This window comes from Mus caroli, unplaced genomic scaffold, assembly GCF_978045245.1.
Source record: "Mus caroli unplaced genomic scaffold, Mus_caroli_1 scaffold_2, whole genome shotgun sequence".
NCBI classification, from domain to species: domain Eukaryota; kingdom Metazoa; phylum Chordata; class Mammalia; order Rodentia; family Muridae; genus Mus; species Mus caroli.
The window spans coordinates 114,962,956-114,989,235 of NW_028227257.1; the positions used below are offsets into that span (position 1 = coordinate 114,962,956).

At 37.0% G+C, this 26,280-nt stretch overlaps 1 protein-coding gene across 4 annotated transcripts in view; it reads right to left on the reverse strand.

The window, feature by feature from the left end:
* Scn2a (sodium voltage-gated channel alpha subunit 2) overlaps positions 1–26,280 on the reverse strand; it is a 140,740-nt gene that overhangs the window by 27,474 nt on the left and 86,986 nt on the right. For all 4 annotated transcript variants that reach the window (XM_029472744.2, XM_021156037.3, XM_029472745.2 and 1 more), the window contains exons 14-20: positions 24,106–24,344; positions 22,167–22,340; positions 19,807–20,163; positions 17,951–18,430; positions 9,311–9,431; positions 6,850–7,004; positions 5,118–5,291 (exon numbers count right to left, since the gene is read on the reverse strand). In XM_029472744.2, the coding sequence (XP_029328604.2) occupies positions 5,118–5,291; positions 6,850–7,004; positions 9,311–9,431; positions 17,951–18,430; positions 19,807–20,163; positions 22,167–22,340; positions 24,106–24,344 (1,700 nt within the window). The remainder of the gene's footprint in view (positions 1–5,117; positions 5,292–6,849; positions 7,005–9,310; positions 9,432–17,950; positions 18,431–19,806; positions 20,164–22,166; positions 22,341–24,105; positions 24,345–26,280) is intronic.

A 26,280-nucleotide genomic window follows, 5' to 3' on the forward strand; every position in this document is an offset into this window, starting at 1 on the left:
TTTTGTTCTTGAGAAGAGTTTTTGCTACTCTAGGTTTTTTGTTATTTCAGATGAATTTTCAGACTGCCCTTTCTAATTCGTTGAAGAATTGAGTTGGAATTTTGATGAGGATTGCATTGAATCTGTAGATTGCTTTTGGCAGGATAGCCATTTTTACTATATTGATCCTGCCAATCCATGAGCATGGAGGATCTTTCCATCTTGTGAGATCTTCTTTAATTTCTTTCTTCAGAAACTTGAAGTTCTTATCATACAGATCTTTCACTTCCTTAGTTAGAGTCACGCCAAGATATTTTATATTATTTGTCACTATTGAGAAGGGTATTGTTTCCCTAATTTCTTTCTCAGCCTGTTTATTCTTTGTGTAGAGAAAGGCCATTGACTTGTTTGAGTTAATTTTATATTCAGCTACTTCACCGAAGCTGTTTATCAGGTTTAGGAGTTCTCTGGTGGAAGTTTTAGGGTCACTTATATATACTATCATATCATCTGCAAAAAGTGATATTTTGACTTCTTCCTTTCCAATTTGTATCCCCTTGATCTCCTTTTGGTGTTGAATTGCTCTGGCTAGGACTTCAAGTACAATGTTGAATAGGTAGGGAGAAAGTGGGCAGCCATGTCTAGCCCCTGATTTTAGTGGGATTGCTTCCAGCTTCTCACCATTTACTTTGATGTTGGCTACTGGTTTGCTGTAGATTGCTTTTTATCATGTGTAGGTATGGGCCTTGATTTCCTGATCTTTCCAAGACTTTTATCATGAATGGGTGTTGGATTTTGTCAAATGCTTTCTCAGCATTAAACGAGATGATCATGTGGTTTTTGTCTTTGAGTTTGTTTATATACTGGATGACGTTGATGAATTTCCGTATAATGAACCATCCCTGCATCCCTGGGATGAAACCTACTTGGTCAGGATGGATGATTGTTTTGATGTGTTCTTGGATTCGGTTAGAGAGAATTTCATTGAGTATTTTTGTATCGATATTCATAAGGGAAATTGGTCTGACGTTCTCTATCTTTGTTGGGTCTTTTTGTAGTTTAGGTATCAGAGTAATTGTGGCTTCATAGAATGAGTTGGGTAGGGTACATTCTGTTTCTATTTTGTGGAATAGTTTGTGAAGAACTGGGATTAGATCTTCTTTGAAGGTCTGATAGAGTTCTGCACTAAACCCATCTGGTCCTGGGCTTTTTTGGTTGGGAGACTATTAATGACTGCTTCTATTTCTTTAGGGGATATAGGACTGTTTAGATCATTAACCTGATCTTGATTTAACTTTGGTACCTGGTATCTGTCTAGAAACTTGTCCATTTCATCCAGGTTCTCCAGTTTTGTTGAGTATAGCCTTTTGTAGAAGGCTCTGATGGTGTTTTGGATTTCTTCAGGATCTGTTGTTATGTCTCCCTTTTCATTTCTGATTTTGTTAATTAGGATGCTTTCCCTATGCCCTCTAGAGAGTCTGGCTAAGGGTTTATCTATCTTGTTGATTTTCTCAAAGAACCAGCCCCTCGTTTGGTTGTTCTTCTTGTTTCCACTTGGTTGATCTCACCCCTTAGTTTGATTATTTCTTGAAATCTACTCCTCTTGGGTGAATTTGCTTCCTTTTGTTCTAGAGCTTTTAGGTGTGTTGTCAAGCTGCTAATGTGTGCTCTCTCTAGTTTCTTTTTGGAGGCACTCAGACCTGTGAGTTTTCCTCTTAGAAATGCTTTCATTGTGTTCCATAAGTTTGGGTATGTTGTGGCTTCATTTTCATTAAACTCCAAAAAGTCCTTAATTTCTTTCTTTATTCCTTCCTTGACCAAGCTATCATTGAAAAGAGTATTGTTCAGTTTCCACGAGAATGTTGGCTTTCTATTATTTATGTTGTTATTGAAGATCAGCCTTAGTCCATGGTGATCTGATAGGATGCATGGGACAATTTCAATATTTTTGTATCTGTTGAGGCCTGTTTTGTGACCAATTATATGCTCAATTTTGGAGAAGGTACCATGAGGTGCTGAGAAGAAGGTACGCTGAGAAGAAGGTATATCCTTTTGTTTTAGGATAAAATGTTCTGTAGAAATCTGTTAAATCCATTTGTTTCATAACTTCTGTTAGTTTCACTGTGTCCCTGTTTAGTTTCTGTTTCCATGATCTGTCCATTGCTGAAAGTGGTGTGTTGAAGTCTTCCACTATTGTTGTGTGAGGTGCAATGTATGCTTTGAGCTTATTAAAGTTTCTTTAATGAATGTGGCTGCCCTTGTGTTTGGAGCATAGATATTCAGAATTGAGAGTTCCTCTTGGAAGATTTTACCTTTGATGAGTATGAAGTGCCCCTCCTTGTCTTTTTTGATGACTTTGGGTTGGAAGTCGATTTTATTAGATATTAGAATGGCTACTCCAGCTTTTTTCTTCAGACCATTTGCTTGAGACAGTGTCTTTTTCCCTGAGATGGGTTTTCTGTAAGCAGCAAAATGTTGGGTCCTGTCTGTGTAGTCAGTCTGTTAGTCTATGTCTTTTTATTGGGAACTTGAGTCCATTGATATTAAGAGATATTAAGGAAAAGTATTTGTTGCTTCCTATTATTTTTGTTGTTAAAATTGGCATTCTCTTCTTGTGGCTGTCTTCTTCTAGGTTTGTTGAGGGATTACCTTCTTGCTCTACTTTCTTGCTTTTTCTAGGACGTGGTTTCTGTCCTTGTTTTTGTTTTTGTTTTGTTTTTTTCCTGTTATTATCCTTTGAAGTGCGGAATTTGTTGAAAGATAATGTGTGAATTTGGTTTTGTCATGGAATACTTTCGTTTCTCCATCTAAGGTAATTGAAAGTTTGGCTGGGTATAGTAGCCTGGGATGGCATTTGTGTTCTCTTAGTGTCTGTATAACATTTGTCCAGGATCTTATGGCTTTCATAGTCTCTGGTGAAAAACCTGGTGTAAAATGATAGGTTTGCCTTTATATGTTACTTGACCTTTTCCCCTTACTGCTTTTAATATTCTATCTTTATTTTCTGCATTTGTTGTTCTGATTACTATGTGTCGGGAGGAATTTCTTTTCTGGTCCAGTCTATTTGGAGTTCTGTAGGCTTCTTGTATGTTCATGGGCATCTCTTTCTTTAGGTTTGGAATGTTTTCTATAATTTTGTTGAAGATATTTTCTGGCCCTTTGAGTTGAAAATCTTCATTCTCATCTACTTCTATTATCCGTAGGTTTGGTCTTCTCATTGTGTCCTGGATTTCCTGGATGTTTTGAGTTAGGATCTTTTTGCATTTTTCATTTTCTTTGATTGTTTTGCCGATGTTCTCTATGGAATCTTCTGCACCTGAGATTCTCTCTTCCATCTCTTGTATTCTGTTGCTGATGTTCACATCTATGGTTCCAGATTTCTTTCCTAGGGTTTCTATCTCCAGCATTGCCTCACTTTGGGATTTCTTTATTGTGTCTACTTCCCTTTTTAGGTCTTGGATGGTTTTATTCAATTCCATCACCTGTTTGGTCGTGTTTCCCTGCAATTCTTTAAGGTATTTTTGTGCTTCCTCTTTAAGGTCTTCTACCTGTTTAGCAGTGTTCTCCTGTATTTCTTTAAGTAAGTTATTAAAGTCCTTCTTGATGTCCTCTACCATCATCATGAGATATGCTTTTAAATCTGGGTCTATGTTTTCGGGTGTGTTGGGGTGCCCTGGACTGGATGAGGTGGGAGTGCTGCGTTCTGATGATGGTGAGTGGTCTTGGTTTTTGTTAGTAAGATTCTTACATTTACTTTTCGCCATCTGGTAATTTCTGTAGTTAGTTGTTATAGTTGTCTCTGGTTAGAGCTTGTTCCTCTTGTGATTCTGTTAGCCTCTATTAGCAGACCTTGGAGACTGAATTCCTCTGAGTTTCAGTGGTCAGAGCACTCTCTGCAGGCAAGCTCTCTTCTTACAGGGAAGGTGCACAGATATCTGGAGTTTGGACCTCCCTCCTGGCCAAAGATGAAGTCCCAAAACAGGACCTTTCCCAGAAGCTGTGTTGCTTCGGCCTGTCACAGCTGTTAGCTTCTGAAGTTCACACTCTCACCTGCACAGACTAGTCTCAGAGGGATCCAGGAACCAAGATGGTGCCCCCAGGTGCTCCTGCAAAGGCCTCCCGGGCCGGGCGAATACCTATCCTCTGGCAGGGAAGGTGCCCGGATGTCTGGAGCCCGAAAAGGGGGCTGCCTCAGAAGCTCTGTGGCTCCTGCCTGTCCTTGAAGCTGTTAGCTTCTGTAGTCTACACTCTCACCTGTGCAGACTACTTTCGGTGGAGTCCCGGATCCCTTGGCTTTCTTTATAGTTAATTAATATGGATATAATGGCTTACCCTTGCTCATATGTTAAATATTAGACATGCTATCATCAAGCTACTGATCTGTTATAATTACATACAAGAAGTGGAAAGGACGGTGTGTTCTACAGCCTATCACATAAAATTGGTGGCATTTGTGACACACTTATTTTGTTATCTGTAATGGTCAAACAGATAAACATATATGGCTTTACTTTTTTGCTTACTTTATTTCTGCCTTTCAAGATTTTCAATGTAATTTTGAATGTACCTTTAGATGTTACATTTATGGTTAATTTACCATATTCAATTATTTAATACTTCTACATTCTAATATTCTATTTTACCATCTTTAAACATTAACACAAGTTAAATACTTAAAAGATTGCTTAGCCAATCTGTTTTTAATCACCAGATAAACCCATGGTATAACTTTCTTTTTAACTTCACATGGGACAAATATTTCTCAGGATGCTTACATGCAGACAAATTACTTTTGCTGAAGATGCTTGTAAAAAAAATTGTAACAGTTCTGATTTTATGAAATTTGAGAATTAAGCAACAAAGAAAACAATCTTGCTTCTCCTGCAGAGTTTAAAATTTCATATACTGATTTGAATGTTATTTTTCAAATGAAGTCACTAAATATCAGGTGGCACTTAAATGGACAAAGCAAGTCTCCGGTATACTTCCACGGGAGAAAAAAAAAAAGATCGAATTTGTATTTGTTCTGAAACAGCATTTCATTTCCCTGAGTTCCTGCTTTGTGCCACGGACACAGTCAGGACCGGTGCTAATCACCACCTGTCAAGAAATAGAGAAGGACACTGCAGAGTACTCACATCAACGATCAGGAAGTCCAGCCAGCACCAGGCATTGGTGAAGTACATTTGGAAACCATATGCAACCCACTTTAGCAGCATCTCCAGGATGAAGATGTAAGTGAAGACCTTGTCAGCATACTCCAGCATGGTCTTGATGGTTTTTCGCTGCTCGATGTAAATGTCTTCAAAGGCCTGTGAATGGAAGCATGGTATTGCATTTCATTGTCATGAACAGTTTCTACTTCATGTATTGGGGGAAAATGATGTAAGGCATCTTCGGTCAGGGTCTGGAGGGTCGTTACGCTGCCCTGACATTGCAGTTATCTGCGCATGTGAAGGGCATCTGGGCTTTGCGGTCTACAGGAGAGGCTCATGTCGTTTTCAAGTCTGAGTGTTGAGAGCATCCCCAAAGGGCTTAAGGTTTGCGAGAGAAGGACAAATGTTGTTTTCTTAAGCAAGAGGTGAAATGTCATTTAAAAGTAGGCCAAAATGCAGAGTCACTGGCATCCCCTTCCTAGGATTGTGTAAATATGTGACAAGGGGTTTCCTGAGCCCAGGAAAGGGGGAAAAAGATTATCTCACTTTCTCCAGCAGTTGTGGATGTGTGTGGAAGCTACAGTCATTCTGTAGCACTTAGGAAAGAAAGGGTGTGGTCATTTTCCAGGAGCCCGGGGCCTTGAATGAAAAGACCATTTTACACAATCCTTGCTATAGGAAACTTAGAACACATAGTGTGCTTGGTGGTCCAGTCAAAGAACTAAGAAAGTTTTGTTTTTAGAGAATGGGAGGGTCCAGATTTATAACTGGGCTCAGCACAAGTGCTACAGAGTGCCATGGGGCTTGGCTTGTCCCTGAAGCTGAAAGCGCCCCAGAAGCCATCTCCAGTGTGAGCATGCGCATACGCTTCAGAGACCTGTGACTGAATGTACGAAGGAGCCAGGAGCTATTACAGCAAGGTCACAGCCTGGAGGGTAGGATGTGGGACTCAAGACAATTCAGAACTGGGCTTAACGGCCTCCAGAAGCAGTGCAGTCAGATTTCTAATGAAATGCACTCATGTTCAGCAAATTAAAAGTAAAGGGAAGGCATGTAGCTTTACACGACAATATGTGAAAATGGGTCACTTTGTTTCTGTTATATTAATGTGTATTTGATTAAATTACTCATTTCATTAAATGAAGTCAGGTGCAAACTAGGTTTGTATTGCTTCTAGAGATTAAGTTGTCTGACTAGTCACCATTCCAGGTGACTGGCAAGTGATTGGTATGAACGAGTCAGGTGACTTCTTCCAGCAAAGGGCTTCTATTAAGGAGATCCCCACTTCAACTGGCAATCCCACAGCTTATCCACTAAGCCTTTCTGAAGAAATGGTACTAATCTTTCTCATTGCCTGCGAATGTCCTGTAGATACTAAAATCTATTCTTTAAATAAGAAAACAGTTGCATTTATACTGTATTTTATACAGTAGTTATGCTAGAAAGTATAGCAATGACCCTGAGAACGAAAGAATAAAGAACTTACAAAAGTAAACTGCCATTGGTGCAAATCAGAGAGATTCTTTTTGAAACAGTCTGTGACTACACAGTGTCTGAGAGTGATCCTATCTGGAGGAGCCAGACAGAGCAGTATAAGCCGTTGCGAGCTCGTCCACACACATCTTTTCTCAATGTTCTAATTTATGAATGGATGAAGTGAAGTTCAATGGACAGGAAGGGGAAATGACAAGGGGGCAGGCCCTGCATCACCTACCAGAGCACCGCTGCTGAGCAGAATCATGAAGACGATGAAGGTTTCAAACCAGTTGTGCTCTACTATCTTGTAGCAGGTTTTCCTCAAGTTCCACCAGAGTTTGCCTTTGCCTTCTTCTATGCTTATCTGACAACACTTGAACTTTCTCACACAGTCTAAAATATGTGAGAGTGGGTAAAGGAAAGGCCATCAGTTACTCTTTGTACATCTTTGGGAATATGGAACATGCACCTATTTTATTACCTCATACCGCAGAATAAACAACCTTATTTTAAAGATGGCTTCCACTTACAGAAATCAACATCAGCAGTGGAGCCTTTAAATGATTTCCTAAATGAGCATTTATTTTTATATGTGTATAACTATATTATAATATGTCGCAAGCCACACAAATACAGAAAAACATAAAATAAAAGCCACAGTTTATCTTTCTATTTTGCCCTTTTGCCATGGGTAAATTCTCCATAAACATGACTTGCATTTGAATTCTGATTAGTCATTTCATAGCATAGTAAACCTTCTCTATCTAATCATAAGACTTGTGAAAGATTTAATTATGCTTTTCTCAAAAGACTATGGGAATTTATGTAAATGTTCACTATTATTGAATAATTGGGTTGTTTTGTTTCTGATAATTATCCACAGCCATGCACTAATCACTTCTGTATACTTTGTGAGGTACTAGGTTAAAGGCTTTTCAATAATATTTATTTAAGGGCTTTTGTATTTAAAACGTTGTACTTGGAAAACCATAAGATTACATTATATAAATGGCCTTGCCCTTGGGGAATGTCCGTTTTAGTGGGAGTGAGTTTTCAGCAAGTTATACAAATATTATCTTAAGACATTGTCTTATAAAGGCTCATCAATAATGCTGAGTTTCTGAATTTTATGGAATAAAAAACTTGAGGCTAGATCTTGGGAACTGTATGAGTCCTATTAATAACGTGAATTTAGAAGAAGCAATTAAGAAATAAGAACCAAAGTTAATGACAGGCACGTCTGACTGTTATATGCAAGGCATTAGCTCAAGGTTGTTGGTCAAGCCCTAGAGAGCAGCTTAGAGTTCAGAATTTCATGTGGTTTGATATTCATCTCTATTGTTGTAGGGTATAACTGACCCTCATCTGAAATGATGTAATTTTGGTTTTCTTTAGAGAATCCTTTTGAGAGTACTCTGATGATGATAATGTCCTCATATAAAAGTATACAGAATATTTCAGCTTTCTTACATCTTTCATCTTTTTTCAAAACTCAAAAATTTTTTTACTTTGATTGGTATTCAAGGTCAGACCAATATGTACATTTATCAATTCGTACACTACAGTTTGAGAACTCAGTAAATAAGGGATTATTTTCTTACTCCTTTTTCAAAACCTTAATAGCTATGAATTTGACTTAGCCAGCTCTCTCTCCTGTTAGCTAATATAGAAGGCCAGAGAGTCAATTGTGCTGGTAAGCTTTTTTGTCAACACAAGTTCACATCATCTAGGAAAAGGGAACCACAACTGAGAAAATACTACTATCTGATTGCTGACTATGCAAATCTGTGAAACATTTCCTTGATTAATCATTGATGCAAGAGGGCCCAGCCCAATGGAGTGTTGCCACCTTTCAGCTGTGGTCATGTGCTGTCTAAGAAAGCAAGGAGATCAAGCTAGTAAGCTGAATTTCTCCATGACCTCTCCTTCAGTTCTTGCCTCTTCGTTCCTGTCTTGACCTCCTGTTTTGACTTCCTTCATGGTGGACTGTGACATAGAAATGTAAACCTAGTAAACGTTTTCTTCCCCGAGTTTGCTTTTGGCCAGAATGTTTTATCACAGCAGACTAATATACTAATAAATATACTAATATACTAATATACTAACATACTAATATACTAACATACTAACATACTAATATACTAGCATACTAATATACTAATATACTAACATACTAATATACTAACATACTAACATACTAACATACTAACATACTACTATACTAATAAATATACTAATATACTAATAAATATACTAATATACTAATATACTAATAAATATACTAATATACTAATATACTAACAAATATACTAATATACTAATATACTAATAAATATACCAATATACTAATATACTAATAAATATACTAATATACTAATAAATATACCAATATACTAATATACTAATAAATATACTAATATACTAATAAATATACAATATACTAATATACTAATATACTAATATACCAAGTGGCAGCATATTTTAGAGTTGATCATTTGTTCAAAAGCAAAAGGAACCAATTACATAAATTAAACCCATAGTCAGAAAATCTGCCTTTAGTTTGAGATTTAGAACAAAACAAATAAATGTATCATTGTTAAATAGCTAGGCGTGAGTGACCAGAGACAGTTAGGTGATAGAGAGATACAGACAGATAAAGAGATAGACAAAAGAAGGCTCCTGACAACCTGCTTGCTTACCTTCTGTGAAACAGGCTTCTGGCTCAAGGGACTCTTCTGGTTCAGCCTCTGGTTGCTCTCCCTCTGCAGGAGCGCCTATATCAACTGTACTGCCTTCAGATGAACTAGTTGCATTCAATTTCTGAAAACCAACCCCACAGAAAAGCTTTTAAACATGTTCTCTAATCCAAACATAAGAGATTCCTAAGGTGTACCCCCCCAGTCTTCTGTATGCATTCTCTTGATCTGTAATTTAAGAATTACTTAAATATAATGCCAATCTGCTTTGGGAGAGGTGGGGGGTCACAAGATTAGATCCAGCACTGTAGAATAGCTTTGGTTTGTTTGTTTGTTTGTTTGTTTGTTTGTTTCTTCTTCTTTTCTTTCTTTCTTTAAACAGTGCTTACAACTGAAATAACTTTCGGAGAAGCCCATCTATATGGTTTCTGAAATAGAATTCTACAGACAGCTTATGCAAGCTGCTAGCCATATGGCCACTGGGATCTTGCTTTGGCAAATTCATTTGTAAATTGTATGGCTTATTGTACTCTAAAATTGTGACCCAACCAGTAAAAGCTGCACAGTGTATTTTCATGTCAAATGTAGAAAAGGTTTGATCAAGTGCACATAAACAGCAACAGTCTACAGTTACCCACTTTTCATTGACATGAAAACATAGACTACTGGTTATTATCAAAGACATTCTGTAACTTTCTCTTTGGGAGAAGAGCAGCAGACTGCTAGCTAGGTAGCAAGAGCAGGTATCTCGCATTCTCTTTGGCCAATGCACTCCTGGGTTTCACTGTGCATTTGGAAACTACCTGTTACGTTAGCACTCTTGCCTGTCCCCTTAGAAATGGCAGAAAACAGATCACCACCTCTTGTTTTGTTTCCTTTGGCTTCAATAACAACCATCCGAAGGAAACTAGAGTAAAAAGAGGTTGTCTCACATGCTGACATGCATACACTAGATCCAGGTCAGTCTATCCTTGGGGACCAAAGTAAAGGGTGGTGACCCCATTGTAAACCTGATCTTAAAATGCCCAGACATGGTGTAGGGCCAGGTGTGAGTGCCACATGAAACCAGAGTAGTTTAGGCCACAGCATTCTCGAACCTGTTACAATGTTATTCCCATGAGTGCATAACATTAGGAGATGGCCGGCTGAGCTGAGGAAGCTCCTTTACCAAGAGGATGAGGGAAGCAAGGAGAGAATGAACACTGACGCATGGAACACTGGAATCAAATGGAAGCTAGAGTTTGTACCAGAAAGATTCTACTCATCGTTTGGATAAGAATAATATGAATTAACCCCTAATATGATGATTCCTTTATTTATGAAAATCATTATTTTTATGAAGTGTTGACTTAATGTGTTTTGAGTTCATATGAAGAAAGTATTATGTACATTTATATGACATTGAAATGTCTTTACTTCAACAATGCCAGTAGTTGATGCAAAAATATTACATACTTCTGCTTCCTAAGACTTAGGCTTGTGGTTACTTTAAATGTTATCTTAAAAAACAATACAGTTAAAAGCTAGGAGTTGACTTTCTCCTTACTGCAAATTTTATGTCATTGAGCAGATGATCTCTTTGCCATTAAAATTTGAATGTATATTTTGTTCTTTGATGAAATACAAAAATAAAATTGGTTACAAATATTCCCAAGTTTTCGGGGTTTTTTTCCCCCTAATTTTATTTCCTTTCTTTCAGGTCTGACTATTTCTTCCATAAGTATACTTGGGTTTGGAGTCCTGTCATTGACTCCTAAAACATTCATCACTTGTGGAGATTTCTCTGACATGGAGTTGCTATACCTCAGAAGCCTGACAACACAGGCTTTGTAATTTATAGACTTTGGAGACACAGCACAGATAACAAGGCACACTGAACTACAGTCACGTCTGACCTCACTGCATGCAGTAAGAATGGAAAATATTCCTTTTAATAATGTGGATAGCACTGGAAATGCAGAATGGAACTCCCAATGTAAAAATGCTGGTGCATCTTTATGTCCACATGCTCAGTTTGGCCACTGGTCAATGGCTATATCGGCATCAGTGTAACATTTGATTTGATTGACAACTTGGCAGGTTCTAGACACACCTCTGAGCTTATCTGTGAAATGGAATTAACTGAGGCAGGAAGATCCACCCCTTCCATGGACAGTACATCCCATGGTATGGGGTCTTAGCTAAATAAATGGTGAAGATGAGCTGAGAGCCAGCAATCATTGTTCTGTGTTTTTTGACCATGGATGCTATGTAGCCAGTTGCCTCATACTCTGGCTGTTATACCTACTTCCTCTGATGGACCATATCCTCAAAATACATCCATGCTTCCTAAAGTTGCTACTTGAGTATTCCATCAAGCAATAGGAAAGTTAACTAATCAGTAGTAAGTATGTAGTAGATAGTCAATAAATATTATTTAGCCGTGAACGCATAGGTGGCTGTATAATCAAAGGCTTCTTAACAGAACAAAGCCTTAACACCACATAAAATGTCACAGAAAATCTTGGTTCAAAATCTTCAAAAGTTTCCATAGGATCCCTGCAGCACCTGCTATCACTTTTAACTGCCATGTTATCTGGGCTGCCAACATTTTAAAAGATGTCATAATGACCTGTGTCACCAGCCCCCATTCAGGGTTTCACTCTCTTGCCACCATTGACTTTCCTCCTTTTTATGAGTAACCTCCAGTTCCTGATTTCTCCCATCCCACCATTTCCCTGATTTCAGTGTTCTGGGATTTCATAACGTTTTGTGATTTACCACTCATTTTGATCTTTCATGAAGCATAGGCTAAAGTATTTCAGAAAGAGAAACTCAAGTTTTGCCAACACACTTGTAAGATATTTGGGAGGAAGAATAGTACCCTAAGGCCCATGGGTGAGGTAATAGCAAACACAGTTCAGTCCTCAGAGCTACTCTCAAGTCCCAGTTTCCTTTTCAGTGAGTAAACAAAGTGCTGAAGCCAATCACTTGCTTTTAAATAGCTTGTTGAAATTAAAGAAATATCAGAGAATGTCAATTTTCTCTATTCAGAGTTCATTATGCCCTCGTGTAAAGGAGAATTCTCTTCAGGTGTGTTTTTTAAAAAACAATTACAGGACTTATCTTTTAGAAAATTATCCTAGGAACCTTTGTATTTCCTCTTCTTCACATCCTAGTGAAATAGAACATACACAACTCCTTTCATCACAATGAGGCACCTAACTACCAATCAGGAAGCAACAGCGCAATTTCAATGAACTTCAAGAGTCGGGTTATTCCCTTTACACAAAGTGCAAATTCAGGTGTATTTTGTGTTGCTAGAATATGAACATCACTCACTTTGACTTTGAGACAGAAGACCGTGTTTCTGTCATTAGCATATCCCTTTCACCTGTCATCAATGTTTGTCCTTAGTGAGTGTTTCTTATGTGAATGGATGAGTGACCTTGTGGTCCATTTATGAACTTCAGCCTCTACTACTTTTGCTGCTCTCTGTCTGGTTCTTCTGCATTTACAGGGATATCATTAACTGCAGAGTATCAAGGTTCCTCAAAGAGTCAAGTATGCTAAAATGTTGATCAACAACTCGAAACTGAGTGCTGTCTGAAAATCAGGCTGCCAAGAATCCCTAAATATGAGTCTGTAAGGTCAGCTATCAGGATAATTACTAAATCAGTTGTTTGTTTGTTTTCTTTTCTGTTCTTTCTACACGAAGTCTGTAGATCTACTGTTCCACACTGAATGGAACCCCTTTAGGAGCAGCTGCAATCTCATCTTCCCCAGAATGAAATAGCATAGTGTCTTCCACACACTGTCGGTGTGTATTCTTTTCCATGTGCTACTCGATTTACTACAGCAAAGACCACGCTGCACATTGAGCCATCGCACCACTATCCAGTGGGCTTAGTCACTTTGTCAATGTCAGAATTAATTAGTGGCTATGCCCTAGACTTTCTGCGAGCTATTCTTCTCCCATGTTCTAGGAAGTTTCTCTGATGATTCACAAGTAAACTCAACCTTAAATAGTCTGGAAGATTTAGTAGAGTGGATATATGATTCAACACTGTAGGTTATAGATAGTGTTTATAACACTGCTGACTTCTATGAATCATAACTAGGAACCTCAGTGTCACGTCTTGTTCTTAGCTCTTGGCTGTGTTAATGTAGTATGAGAGAAACATACATTGGAATATCTCATGAATAAAAAAAAACTTATCATAAATTATACTCAAGATTTATAACAAAAAATACAATGAATGGTAAAATCTTTATAGCAACTCAATGGTTTTGTTGTATAGGAGTTAAATGTCACCATTTCAATAAAATATGTGGGTTAAAATGTATTAAAAATCCCACAACATTAAATGAATCAACATAAAAATCATCAGCTTCAGATGAGTTCCTCGTTGTGATGAACCTGACCATAGTGTGTATTTGCCACTTAGAGCTGTCCAGTGGATATCACTGTAAATAACTGTAGGAGCTTATGTTCTTAATAAGAAGTTTCCATTATAGGCTTCCTGGTAGTACCCCAGGCTGGGCATTATACACCTCGAAGTATTACAAAGCAAGACAGCAAATTATAGATGTGTGGCACATAGACACAGTTTAGATACAGTTTCCTTAGTGCTACAGATACCTAACCTATCAGGAAATAAATCGGTAGAAGGGTACTGTTAGAGGGTGTTTGCCTAGTTAAACTTGAATGAAGTACAGGTGGGCTACAAGGTTGGGATATTAGAAAGATCACATAAAAGTAGTCATTGAGGTATGCTTTATAAACCAGAAACAATCATACAGATATATAAAACATGTTCGTGTAAAAACCACATTTTACAAACACTTCATATCAGTGATGTTATCACTCAGTTATTCAAAATTGTGTAAGCTGAGCAGGGAAGAATCATGTCTCATTTAATGATCTAGTAATACCAAAATGCACTACTTCATGTTTTGAGGTGAGTGTTATGTGTGTTGTTTGGACACAGTTATGTGGGAATGTGCATATGTATACGTTAGTGCATGTGCATATGTATATGTATGTGTGTGTGTATGTAAAGGTGATATTGTGTGTTCCTCAATTGCTCTCTACCTTAAGTTTTTGAGTCAGGGTCTCTTACTGAATGGAACTCAGTAACTTGGAGAGGCTGACTAGCCAGAAAGCATCAAGCACCCTCTTGTTCCTGTCTCCCCTGAGTGCTAGGGTTACAGACATTCATGTTACATGGGTTTTGCGTGGGCTCTGAAGATCCCAGTCCATGTCCTTATGCTTGAAAAGCAGCATTTTACCAATCCAGACCCTACTGTCATGTGTTTTAATCTTAAAGATTATATCCTTAACTTTCATTTTCTATATCAACAATAAATTATTATTAAACTTGTTTGTGTCAAACTACTAGCCATCCAGAAAATAGATAATTTTAAACATAATTAAGTCCTGATTGGAGAGAAGTTAAGAAAAGTATATTTCACATTAAGTTTCTCATGTGAACACTTTTGTTTTTAATCATGAAGTTAAGCTATTATGGTGATTTATCCAGAAAATCATTTTCTGATTTGTAATGGGCATTTTATTACAAACTTGAAAACATAGATAAGAGACTTAAAAATCTTTCCTAAAGTTACAAAAGAGACTTACATTGTGATGGCCTACCTTTAGCATATTACCAATGTGACTGGCCCATTTTAGCTTTATCGCTACCCCACTGAGAATCTTTCCCACAAGGGCTGCTCATTTCATGACAAAAGTCTTGAGTTACCCAGTGCTATCATCCCCACCCATGCGTGCTCAGATCTGACCTACATACTTCTGCCTCCTTCATGTTTCTCAGGTTGGGATTTCGAAAGCTCTTTTAAGGTGTAGAACTACATTTCCCAAAGAGACTCTGAAAGATTTTTCACAAGAAATTCAAAATTATAAGAAGCAGTAACAACCAAATTGTTGCCTTATCTGTATTCCAACATATTTACTCTTGATCTAATGCCTCAACACTTCAGAGGGCTGAGTACTTGACAGCCATTTCTCCCAAGTGCCTTTCCCTAGAGGAACTGGAAAGTGGACTCTTCAGAGACAAAGGCATCTTAACCGTATAAGGAATGACAAGCCAATCATTACCCCAAAGATAATGAGGAATTAGTATATAACAGGGGAAGAAGCTGTGTCTTACCTATTGTATGCACTGTCCTTCTGATATGTAAGTTCTCACTTTCTGTGAATCAGGGGTCCTACCAATAGAATTTTCTTCCCACATGTTGAAGAATGTTTTGATGACATTATTATATTTCCTCCTTTCAAAAAAGGCTCAATGTGCTTTTATTACAAGTTATTTTACAGTTTTAATGTCACTATTTCTAAGTGATAAAGTATCTTACTAACATTTCTACAAAAGTGATAAAACTGGAAAAAACAACTTGGTTTAAATATTCCTGTGCCCAGAATTGTGAATTCAATCTTAGATAGTGAAAATAAAAAGGGCTCCCAGCATCATTACATACAATGTGGGAGTTCTCTCATTAAAAATCAACAAAGGAGGAGACAAGCACCTGCTCTGATTTTCCTGTGGAAGTGTTTATGCACAGAATATATGAAAATACTATGTCATGGACAAAATTTGAGAGATGCTATGGAGAAGGGGGAAGAAAAATGAAATTCCAATGGATAAAGGAGGTGAGGACAAAGGACCCCAGGTCCATTTTCTGAATGGGCACACCATTTGAAGGTAGGTAGAAGTTTATCTTCACTTTTTGTTTTTATTTTTGGTGGACTTGAAGTTTATTTCCTTTTCTTTCATTCTAGGAATTTTAAGAGTAAATATAAACAGAATCTCCAAGAGAATCATCCTAAATGCAAAAGCATTTGGTCAATTGCTAAATAAAGCACTGCCCTTTTCCCTAAAATGAAGTGGATGAAAATTATACCCTTGCTGCTGGCATCGAAATGCAAACACTCCCATTCATTTACATTCTTATCACATTGTAAGTCAGTTGGGAAGTTTGCATGTGGGTGAGAGATTGCTTTAATTTGCATATTACCCTGCAGACACTGCAGACACATGGAGCAAAATATTACCTACAGAGCACACTTGCTGGGGATGTATTTTAAAAGTTATCGAAGGAAAAAAAATATGAAATCAAAGGGGCAGAGAACAGAAAGCTTCGGTGTTTTGGGGAGAGCATCTACAATCCTTTTCTGGGCTGCTAGCATGTTCGAAACTTGTGGCATTATTTGGAAGTTACAAAGTCCACTAAGGCATGCATGCTCACTTATTTAAATAAGTGTATACTCTCTATTAAATTCTACATAAAGAAATTAGCAACTGAATTCGTTTTTCTTAAAACAATAGAAAGAAGTTGGGGTTGTCAGCCTTGCCTGACCATGCTTTAAATGACCCGACCTAGGAGCAGCTGTGCTTATTACTGCCAATGGATGGGTAAGGGACGCAGCTGAGTAACATGCAGGCCAGTCAAGTCATTTCGACACTGATTATATTTATATATGTGCAACTTGCTTGGGTAACCTGGGCAAAAGTGGTGGCTCGAGCCTCTGGCTGCTTAAAAAACACCAGAGCGGCATTCTTGATGGCGCCAAGCTTGGTCTCACCCCTGTGAGAAGTAAGAATGGTCAGAAGTGAAGGTCACCGTTATTACACCACAGAATTTCTCTCTGAAAGATTATCGCTCTAGCATGGAGTCAACATTATTCAGAAGAGTTAAGAAGTGACACAGGCATTTAAAAATCATGACATGAATTGCATTAAATATTGTCAAAACAGCAGAAGAGTTAGCCTACAGAATTAGGGCATGGATTTGAAATGATATAGTCAAGACACTCTAGAAAGCCGATAAAGGGGCAAGTGAATTTGGGGACAACACAAAAGAGCACTCAATTCAAACAACTCTCGACCTCTAAGACCGTCCCTTTATCTACCCTTCAAGAAACAGTTGGTTTAGACATTGCAAATAGACAGTGCCTCAGTTTTTCCATTAATTCAAGGGGTTAGTAGCAAAGCACAACAAAATCATTCACTGGTATTCATAATCATCTCATAAGGCAAAGACTATATTATAAAGTTCAGAATCTGCGTTCAATCACGTATGGAGGATTTCTGTGTCTAAGGAGGTTGGCTGCAGTCAATTGGCTTAGACAAGTGTTTAGTACTCTTCCCTACCCCAAACATCTCATCCTTTAAAAACAAAATCAACTTTAGGAAACATGAAAGTTAATCAAAGTCAACTTTAGCATGAGTGAATAGGTCTGGGCAAAATGAATACTATTCTTTTATGAAGTATTTCATAACAGGCAAGAACATAAGAAAATGAGAATAAGAACCTCCTTCCCATTAGTTACCTTTTAGTACACACTGAAACCACTGTTGTGGTGATTGTGTATACACTGATATATTATCTACACTTATTTTTAAAATGCTTAGAAAAATTCGTATTAACATCATGAGTTTGGAAAGTGAATATTTGAAAATTAAAGTCATGATAACATTTGCATAGCAAGAATAACTTAATATTATCAAACACCTAACTATATAAACATTGCAGTAGATATTTCTTATTTTCTTACAGGGAAGCAATATCTAATATAATGTATCTAATAGTGTTGAAGCCACAGAAATACATACCCAAATATCTCTTTTATTTTAAATTTCCTACCTCCTTGCTTTCTTCCATATCTGATTCACTGCTGAATTCTTCCGTGTTTAAGTTTTCAAAGTCAGACTCTCCCACAGCAATGGGCACGGTCACAGTGAGGCTGGGGTTGTTGATGAATGACATGTAATCGCTCTCATCTACCACATACTTCTCCACACTGCTGCCTATGCCACTGGTCGTCCCATTTCCATCTTTCAGGTAATTCAGGTCCTTGCCTATTTCTATGGTTGTATGGTTGGAGATACAACTGTCTTTCTTGTTATTCAGATCTTCAAGGGGTTTGATTTCATCTAGAGCTTTCTGCTTTCTGACAAAGGCTTTCTGAATGAATTCACGTATCTTCCTTTTAACAAAATCAATCCCCTTCTGCATCCTTCCCACGGCTATCTGGAGGTTGTTCATTTCGTTATCGTCATCTGTGGCAGCCAGGTTGTCAGAGCTGAAAGAACTGAGGAGCAAGGCCAAGAAGAGGTTCAGAACCTACAAAAAAGTGGAGGAAGAGCAATCAGACACCCTGTTATGTCCCTTGCTTTAGTTGTAAGACGTGGAATTGTCTTCATACATCCCATTAAAGACAAGGTCTCCCAGAACACAGCAAAGAAGAGTAAAAACAAACAAATGGCTGGCTGATAGCAAACACTACTCATACTCTTTATTTTAGGTTTGTTTCAAAATCCCTAAGCTACTACGGTATGAAACTTCTATACTAACTTTATGTCTTGGGGAATCTAGACAAGTAAAAGAAATAGCTATTTTGGATGCTTGTTATTTTGAACATGTAATCTGTATTTAGTAGGACACTGAATACTTATTGTAATTTGATTCATAGAACTATATATTTGGATATGATTTGGCCTCTGCAGCATTGCAACCTTTTTCACCTTAGTAACTTGCTAAATTCAATAAAAAAATATATATGTATTGCTAGATCAACACTCCTAATTTTGATTAAAAAAAAAAACCTTGTAGATGCTATTAGTTTATGCAAGACTTATAAGTACAACAAAGTGGTATAATAACACTGCTGTTATGTTGAATTAAAAGTGATGTTTGTGGTATCACCAGGAATCTCCAAGTCCATAGACTAGGCAGGTTACTAGGAATTAGGCAATGCTGGGGACATGACTGTCATCATTTTTTAAATCGGGGTTTAGTTGACACAACCCTCGATTATTCAAACACGGAATCAAAATAAAATATAAACAGGACTAAATGCAGAGGTTTTTTAGTTCAAAAGTGGAAACTTGCAGAAGATTTTAGCTAAAATTCCAATGCAAATGACAGTGACATGTCAGGTAAACGTCAGTGAGAAGAAAGATAAAGCCAGGGCCATTCTGACCTTCTGTCATTTGCCCTGCCATGGCTCCTGGAAGCCATACTAGGAGCTCTCTGTCCCCCCACTTCAGAAATTTACTAATACATGTCTCTTATATGTCTCTTATATGTCTCTGACTCATCCTTAAATTTCTTACTTGGATGACAAATAGATAAACTCTTTAAATTTTTATCTGTAAGAAAACCGAATTACGGTACCACAACTATTTTTGGATTTAATTTCTTAAGGATTATTACTGGAATATCTTTGCCTATTATAATTTTTTATCTATATCAATGAATCTGCCCATATAATGTCCAATATTGGACATTATTTTCTTGTTTTATTTTAATTTTGAGACATTTGTGCATATGACAGAAGTCTAAATCACCTATGGCTCCTAAAATCTGATGTTATAGACAACTGGAAATGAACTCAATACCAAATAACTCTCCCCAAAACATAAAATGTTCTTAAATCAAACATTGTTAAAACCATATTATCTGTGACTGAAAAGGGGAAAAGTGTTTTTCCTACTTACGACAAGGTTCCCAATCACCATGACCATCATGAAAACAGTAAGACACATGGTCTGGCCTGCGACCTCCATGCAGTCCCACATGGTCTCTATCCACTCCCCACACAGCACGCGGAACACGATCAGGAACGAGTGGAAGAAGTCATGCATGTGCCAGCGCGGCAGCTCACAATCATTGGAAATCTTGCAAACACATTCCTTGTAGCTCTTTCCAAACAGCTGCATGCCGACCACGGCAAAAATGAAGACGATGATGGCCAGCACCAGGGTCAGGTTGCCCAGGGCGCCCACCGAGTTGCCGATGATCTTAATGAGCATATTCAGTGTGGGCCAGGATTTTGCCAACTTGAAGACTCTAAGCTGGAAAAAAAATAATGTAAGAATATCATTAATGCTTTGCCCTGCAGAAACATCAGCAGAACTATATAGCAAATCTGTCTTAACTATAGAAAGATGGATTATTCATGTGCCAAAGAATTATCTAACAAAAGGAGCAAATATTTTACACACACACCCTATCTACATAAGCTTTTAGAACTGTCTTTTGTTATCATCATTGTTTGTTTTAACTAAGACATTTAAAGGTCATGTAGGTTAATTCACAGAGACTCATTTTCAAAGAAGTAAATATTTTATTTAACAGCCTATAGTGAATATGTTTTTCAGTGTGGTTGAAGATCATGATGTAGGACACACACTGCATATACAAGTTAAAAGAGAAAGGGGAACTCATCTCTTTGAGGATTTACACAATTTCCATCTAGCTGTATCTTTTGCTTGCTATAATATTAGAAATTACTTTTAGGATTTACATCAGAAGGAGGCTTAAGCTAAATGGTGTATTTTTTTTAACCTTGATATCTTCAGTAACTAAAGAATGCAGTCATTACAGAGTGTACATATCCCCTTATCGCTCTACCTGACAAATTGGTGGTATTGGTTTGCAGAGGCTCCTGAAGCACCACCCTCAGTTAAATAGCAACAGCATTTATTTCTGATGCTTAAGTAAATGTCATCCAGACAGGAGTATATTATTTAATGACACTTAAGTGACTCAGCGGAGTGAGTAGAAGCACTAGGCTGTTTAATTCATTCCAAGAGATAAATTATGAAAAAGAGCCTGATACATTATGCACGATTAGGTAGTGATTCGGTGGTCCCTAGTTCCCTGCCTTGTAGCACTTATCACAAAGATTTGCTAAACATTGCTCTTAAGAAGTCATTGTCAGCTGGGCGTGGTGGCGCACACCTTTAGTCCCAGCACTCGGGAGGCAGAGGCAGGTGGATTTCTGAGTTTGAGGCCAGCCTGGTCTACAGAGTGAGTTCCAGGACAGCCAGGGCTATACAGAGAAACCCTGTCTTGAAAAAAAAAAAAAAAAAAAAAAAGAAGTCATTGTCCATATAACATGTCATATAACTGCTTATAATTGCTTTCTGTAATTCTTGCATACTTCTAGATTCAAATTAGATCCATAAATCTTGTTGAAGACCAGGGAGAATTATTATATAGTTCTAAGGATCTCAGGTCAAATTTGAACTTTGAAATTCATAAAGGAAGTCTTAAAGAGACATCAAATCAAAGTCTTGGGATTAATTAGGCTCACAATAAATCACCTATAAGAACCTGTCTTTGGTAACGGTACACAACCTTTGTTATTTGAAGATAAAACCGAGCCAAAGGCTCAGTACGTTTATACAAGAAAACATACCAAATCCTCAATAGAAATGTGTTAAATGATAGGCAGTCTTCTAATTTTAACAAGAAAACAATAGTTATGAAATATAGAGATCAAATGAAAGATAATTCATTGTTATCACAATGCACTATAGGCAGCATTTCTAAGAAAGAAGATTTAATAGCTTCCTAATCTGGGTGAAAGAAAAATATTCAAGGAATGTACTGTCTTTTAATTCTCCTCCTCCATACACCCTATTCCAAGTATTAGCTTCTCAGGGGATAAAAGAAGCAATCCAAGGTCCCAATGGAAGCTCTCACATGGTAAAAGAAAAATCAGATAACTGTGTTGATTATTGTGGTTGCAATCTGGCTTGATATGAGACTCCCTTTTTTCTTTTTCCATTAAACCTTCCATTTGATATTCAGAGAGAGAGACAGAGAGAGAGAGAGAGAGAGAGAGAGAGAGAGAGAGAGAGAGAGAGAGAGAGAGATATCATTGGCTGTTCATTGGAATAAAAAAATACATTTTCCAAAACTATTATATGAAAAGAACTATAGAGAAAGAATCCTATGTCTTCATATTTTACAAATGATATTATATTTGTGAAATCTGTCAAGCCTTTCATTAGGACATAATGACAACTAAAAAGTACAAAAGTATGTATGAACTCTGCTGATGAGTTACCAGTCGGAATGATCGGAGAACCGACAATCCTTCCACATTCGCCAAGCCGAGTTCCATTAAACTAAGGCTCACTATAAAGCCATCAAAGATATTCCAGCCTTCTTGGAAGTAATAATATGGATCCATGGCTATTATCTTGAGAAACATTTCTGCGGTGAAGATCCCGGTGAAGACCTATATGAGCAATGTAGTTAATTACAGGAGTACCTGCTCTCAAAACGATGCAATGTAATGAACAGTAGATCAAACATAAATTCTGAATCTTAAAGGTTGGTTTGTGTTCAAACAATGGATGCCCTTGCATGTTTTATATTGAACACATTATATAACTGTTCATAATACTTAAGGTTTATTATTCAGGTAATGAAATGAACACCCTGATTTTGTGACAAAGTTGCACTGGATACACTGCTCTCTACTGTGCTTGATCTCTCTAGTTCTCTAAAGCTTCACCAAGTGTTTGCCCAGAAGCACAGACTTCAGTTGCCAAGTAGAATAGGTTGGTCTCTTTTCATAGCTCTGCAGAAGAACTGGAGCTAAGGCGGCTTCATGAAAACTATAATAAACATAGGGATAACCAAGCTACTGTGTCTCATCCAACTGTAGTAGTCGAATAAACCAATCAAAAACTTAAATTTGCTAAAAGAAATAATCTTTGATTATAATTTTTCTTAAAGACATACCAATAATCCAAAGAAGACCAATTCGAGTTTAAGGCAAGGGCCAATTACAAGTCAAACTAGTTGTTTCTGTGTGAAATTTTCTTTCCTCAAGCTACAAAAAGGTATGTACCCAAATAGGGCAGAAAACATTGATCAAGGTTTCTTCGGGAACACTTCCTATTCTACACTTGCTGTTCCACAATCTCTTTTTTCTCACGTGAACTGTTAAATCGAACTGGTGTCCATTGAGAAAGTTGGGGAAGGAAGGACAGAAAAGGATGGAGTGTATATAATATTTAATTCAGAACTTGATATGAAATGTGTTCACTGTACATACTTTATCATTTGACTCACTTGATATTCCTCAGGAAAAAAATTATATATATATATATATATATGTATATATATATATATAAATTGTGAAATATGTCAAGCATGTCATTAGGACATAATGAAGAATAAAAAGTACAAAATACTATATACATGCTATACTTTGAATACCATATATATGTGTGTGTTAAATTCAAGTCTAAGAAGTATTTATGCTTGAACATATTTGTTATAAGGCACATGAGAACTTAATTAGCCTTTCATATTATATATATGTATAAATGTAATATGTATGCATATATATGTATGTATGTTACATACATATTTTCCCACAATTCCTAGCATAATCTTGTTTTTAGATTTTGTCTTACTTGTCTTATTTATTAATCTTGTTTTATTTATTTGTCTTGTGTGTATGTGGGAGCACATGTGTTAAATGGTATGTTTGTGAAGGTCACTGGATAACTTACAGAAGTTGGTTCTCTTCCAGCTTTTGGGGTCAAGTGTCCAATTTAGGTCATTAGGCTTGCTGAAAGCTCCTTCTTGGGGAGCCATCTGGATGGCCCTAATTTTTCTTTTGTTTCTTTCTTTGTTTGCTTTGAGTGAGGCAGGATCTCCCTATATAGCAGAGATGGCCTAGAATTTGTGATCTTCCTGCCTTTGTCTCCCAACTGCTGAGATTACAGGTATGTGTCATTATGCCTGGTTGCAATTATCATTACAATAAAGAAGTGATTTAGATTCACTTTTAAATCAAATTACACATAAAACCTCTGAATCTTTTGTACTGAGTTCAAGTAGGAACCTGTTTTTATTCTTTAAAACCCGTGCAAAAATGTTTTCGAGTCTTTGGTGAACAAAGTCAATTAACCGATATCTTATTTGACAGTGACACATAAAATTGATAAAAGCAATCTGTAGAAAGATGAACCATCAAGGAGTCTTACCAAATTCCCAACAGACAGCACACTGCTGAACTGCTCAGTCATCGGGTAGTGCTCCATGGCCATGAAGAGTGTATTTAACACAATGCAGATGGTGATGGCCAGGTCAACGAATGGATCCATCACTACCAGATTGACAACATGTTTTACCTTTAGCCATGGCTTACAACAGTCCCAAATCAGGCACATATTAGCAAATTTATACCAGCAGGGAGGGCATTTCTGTCTGGATTCTTCAAGTTCTGGGGAGGAAAAAAATAAATACACTCATGAAACCTTTTTTACTTTCTATTAATCAGTCTTTGGTTTAAATGGCAGTAATTCTTTTAATAAACAATCTAAAGGTGCTTTTAAAAGATATGATAAGCAGTTGAAAAAGTCAGAAAAAAATTATGGGTTTGTAGTCACAGAGAGAGTAGATATAGAAAGGCTAATGCTATCCAGTGTTTCTTAGATACACATAGTTTCTAAGACTCTATCTGCAAGACTAATCTTTCAAAGTTGTCTACAAGGTTACAAGAAACAAAATGGCAGGGTTCTCACTCTGTGCACCATCATCCATACTCATATAGAACAAGGGCTGGGGTGTGTTAGCAAAGGCTCCTCCAGAGCCATCATCACAGCTTGGGTGAGTCACAGAGACACTCTTGGATTAGATGTCACTGGAGGGATTCTAATGAGGAACACTTAACAGAACCAATTGGCCATGTTAAAAACTCTCACATTAATGTTAACATGTGAGTTACATGGGCTTCCTGTTCTCTCTAGACATCAATGTAACCAGAAAATATTTTTAAAAAGAAAATAATTCACTGAATAAAATGGGGTCCTCATTGCTAGCATACCAACACTTTATAAAGGGAGATTCAAGTACTATTAATAAAATACAAGATTAAAAACAGAAAATTCACAGAATTCATATATCTCTATTGGGTCTATTTATTTTAATGCATTGAAATCTGCAACTATTGTATCAAATATATGAAACAAAATTTAATGTTAAAAATGTTAGGAAAGCATGCAGTGCTTTAAAGAAGGATTTAAGCTAAATGACAATGTAGTATTAAACTTATGTGACAATTGTCTACAAGGCTTTTTGATCATTTCCTCTAAAATTAAGTGATAAAGAGACCTTCTAGAGGACACCTGTTTGGTAACCATTGACAACGTCTTTTGGGAAACTGTGAAGCAGAAAACTATCATTTCCTTCTTTCTTTGGTCAGATGATCACTTAGCACAGTCTTCAGTGGGAAAGGATACCAAGTTTGGTATATTCTTCCAATACCATTGCAGAAAATTACCTGCTCTGACAAACTTGTGGTCATCTCTTCTTAGCACTCAACAGAAGGAAGCTTTCCTTCTTCATTCCTTGGCATGTGGTCTCTGGCCAGTCACTTTAGTACTACTGTAGCAACTAGGGCATTCCTCCACCATTGATGGAGCTTACAGTGAAGTGAAATTTATAAGGGAGGAGGCAGCATAGAAAATGGAGAAGAATGTTGCTAGATATTTGTTCTGCTAATGAACATTTGCTACTTATTTATGCGATAAGGTCAATTACTTCCTTAAATGAATTTATTCTTTACTGTTTTAGTGGACTTTTGTTAAAGCTGGACATTTCAAGTTTATCCCCTTGGATACTGAAATTCTTCAAGTAAACGTTTGTTTTTTTTTTCCATTTCTTATGATTTGTAATTTGGTAAACAATAAGGAATGCTTTTGTTAAGTCAGACAAAAAAATTCCCATAAATAAAGTTATTATCCACTTTAATTATTTATTTTACATATGCATTTTTACTTTATAGATGCTTTCAACACTACCAAATAAGTTCATGTTCACAGAGGTAACAAAAATTTATATAATTTGCAACAAATAATAGAAGAGAAGCTGCAAAATTTCTGTCTATGTACTATCAGAGTAAATTCCATTCTTAATTTATACAAGCTGTTATATAGTAGAATAAGAAAAGCAAATAGCATAGCACAGAAAATAAAAAAAAAGAGAGACAAATCAGAGAAACATTCAAAGGGAAAATTCAGCAGGTGCTGATGGTCTTGACACTAGGAAAAGTCGGAGCCAAGTTGCTTTTAGTTCTAAAATAAAATCATTCAATTATTAATTTCGCATAGGAGGATCTCCCACTTTAGAACAAGCGAAGCACCCAAGTGGGGACTACA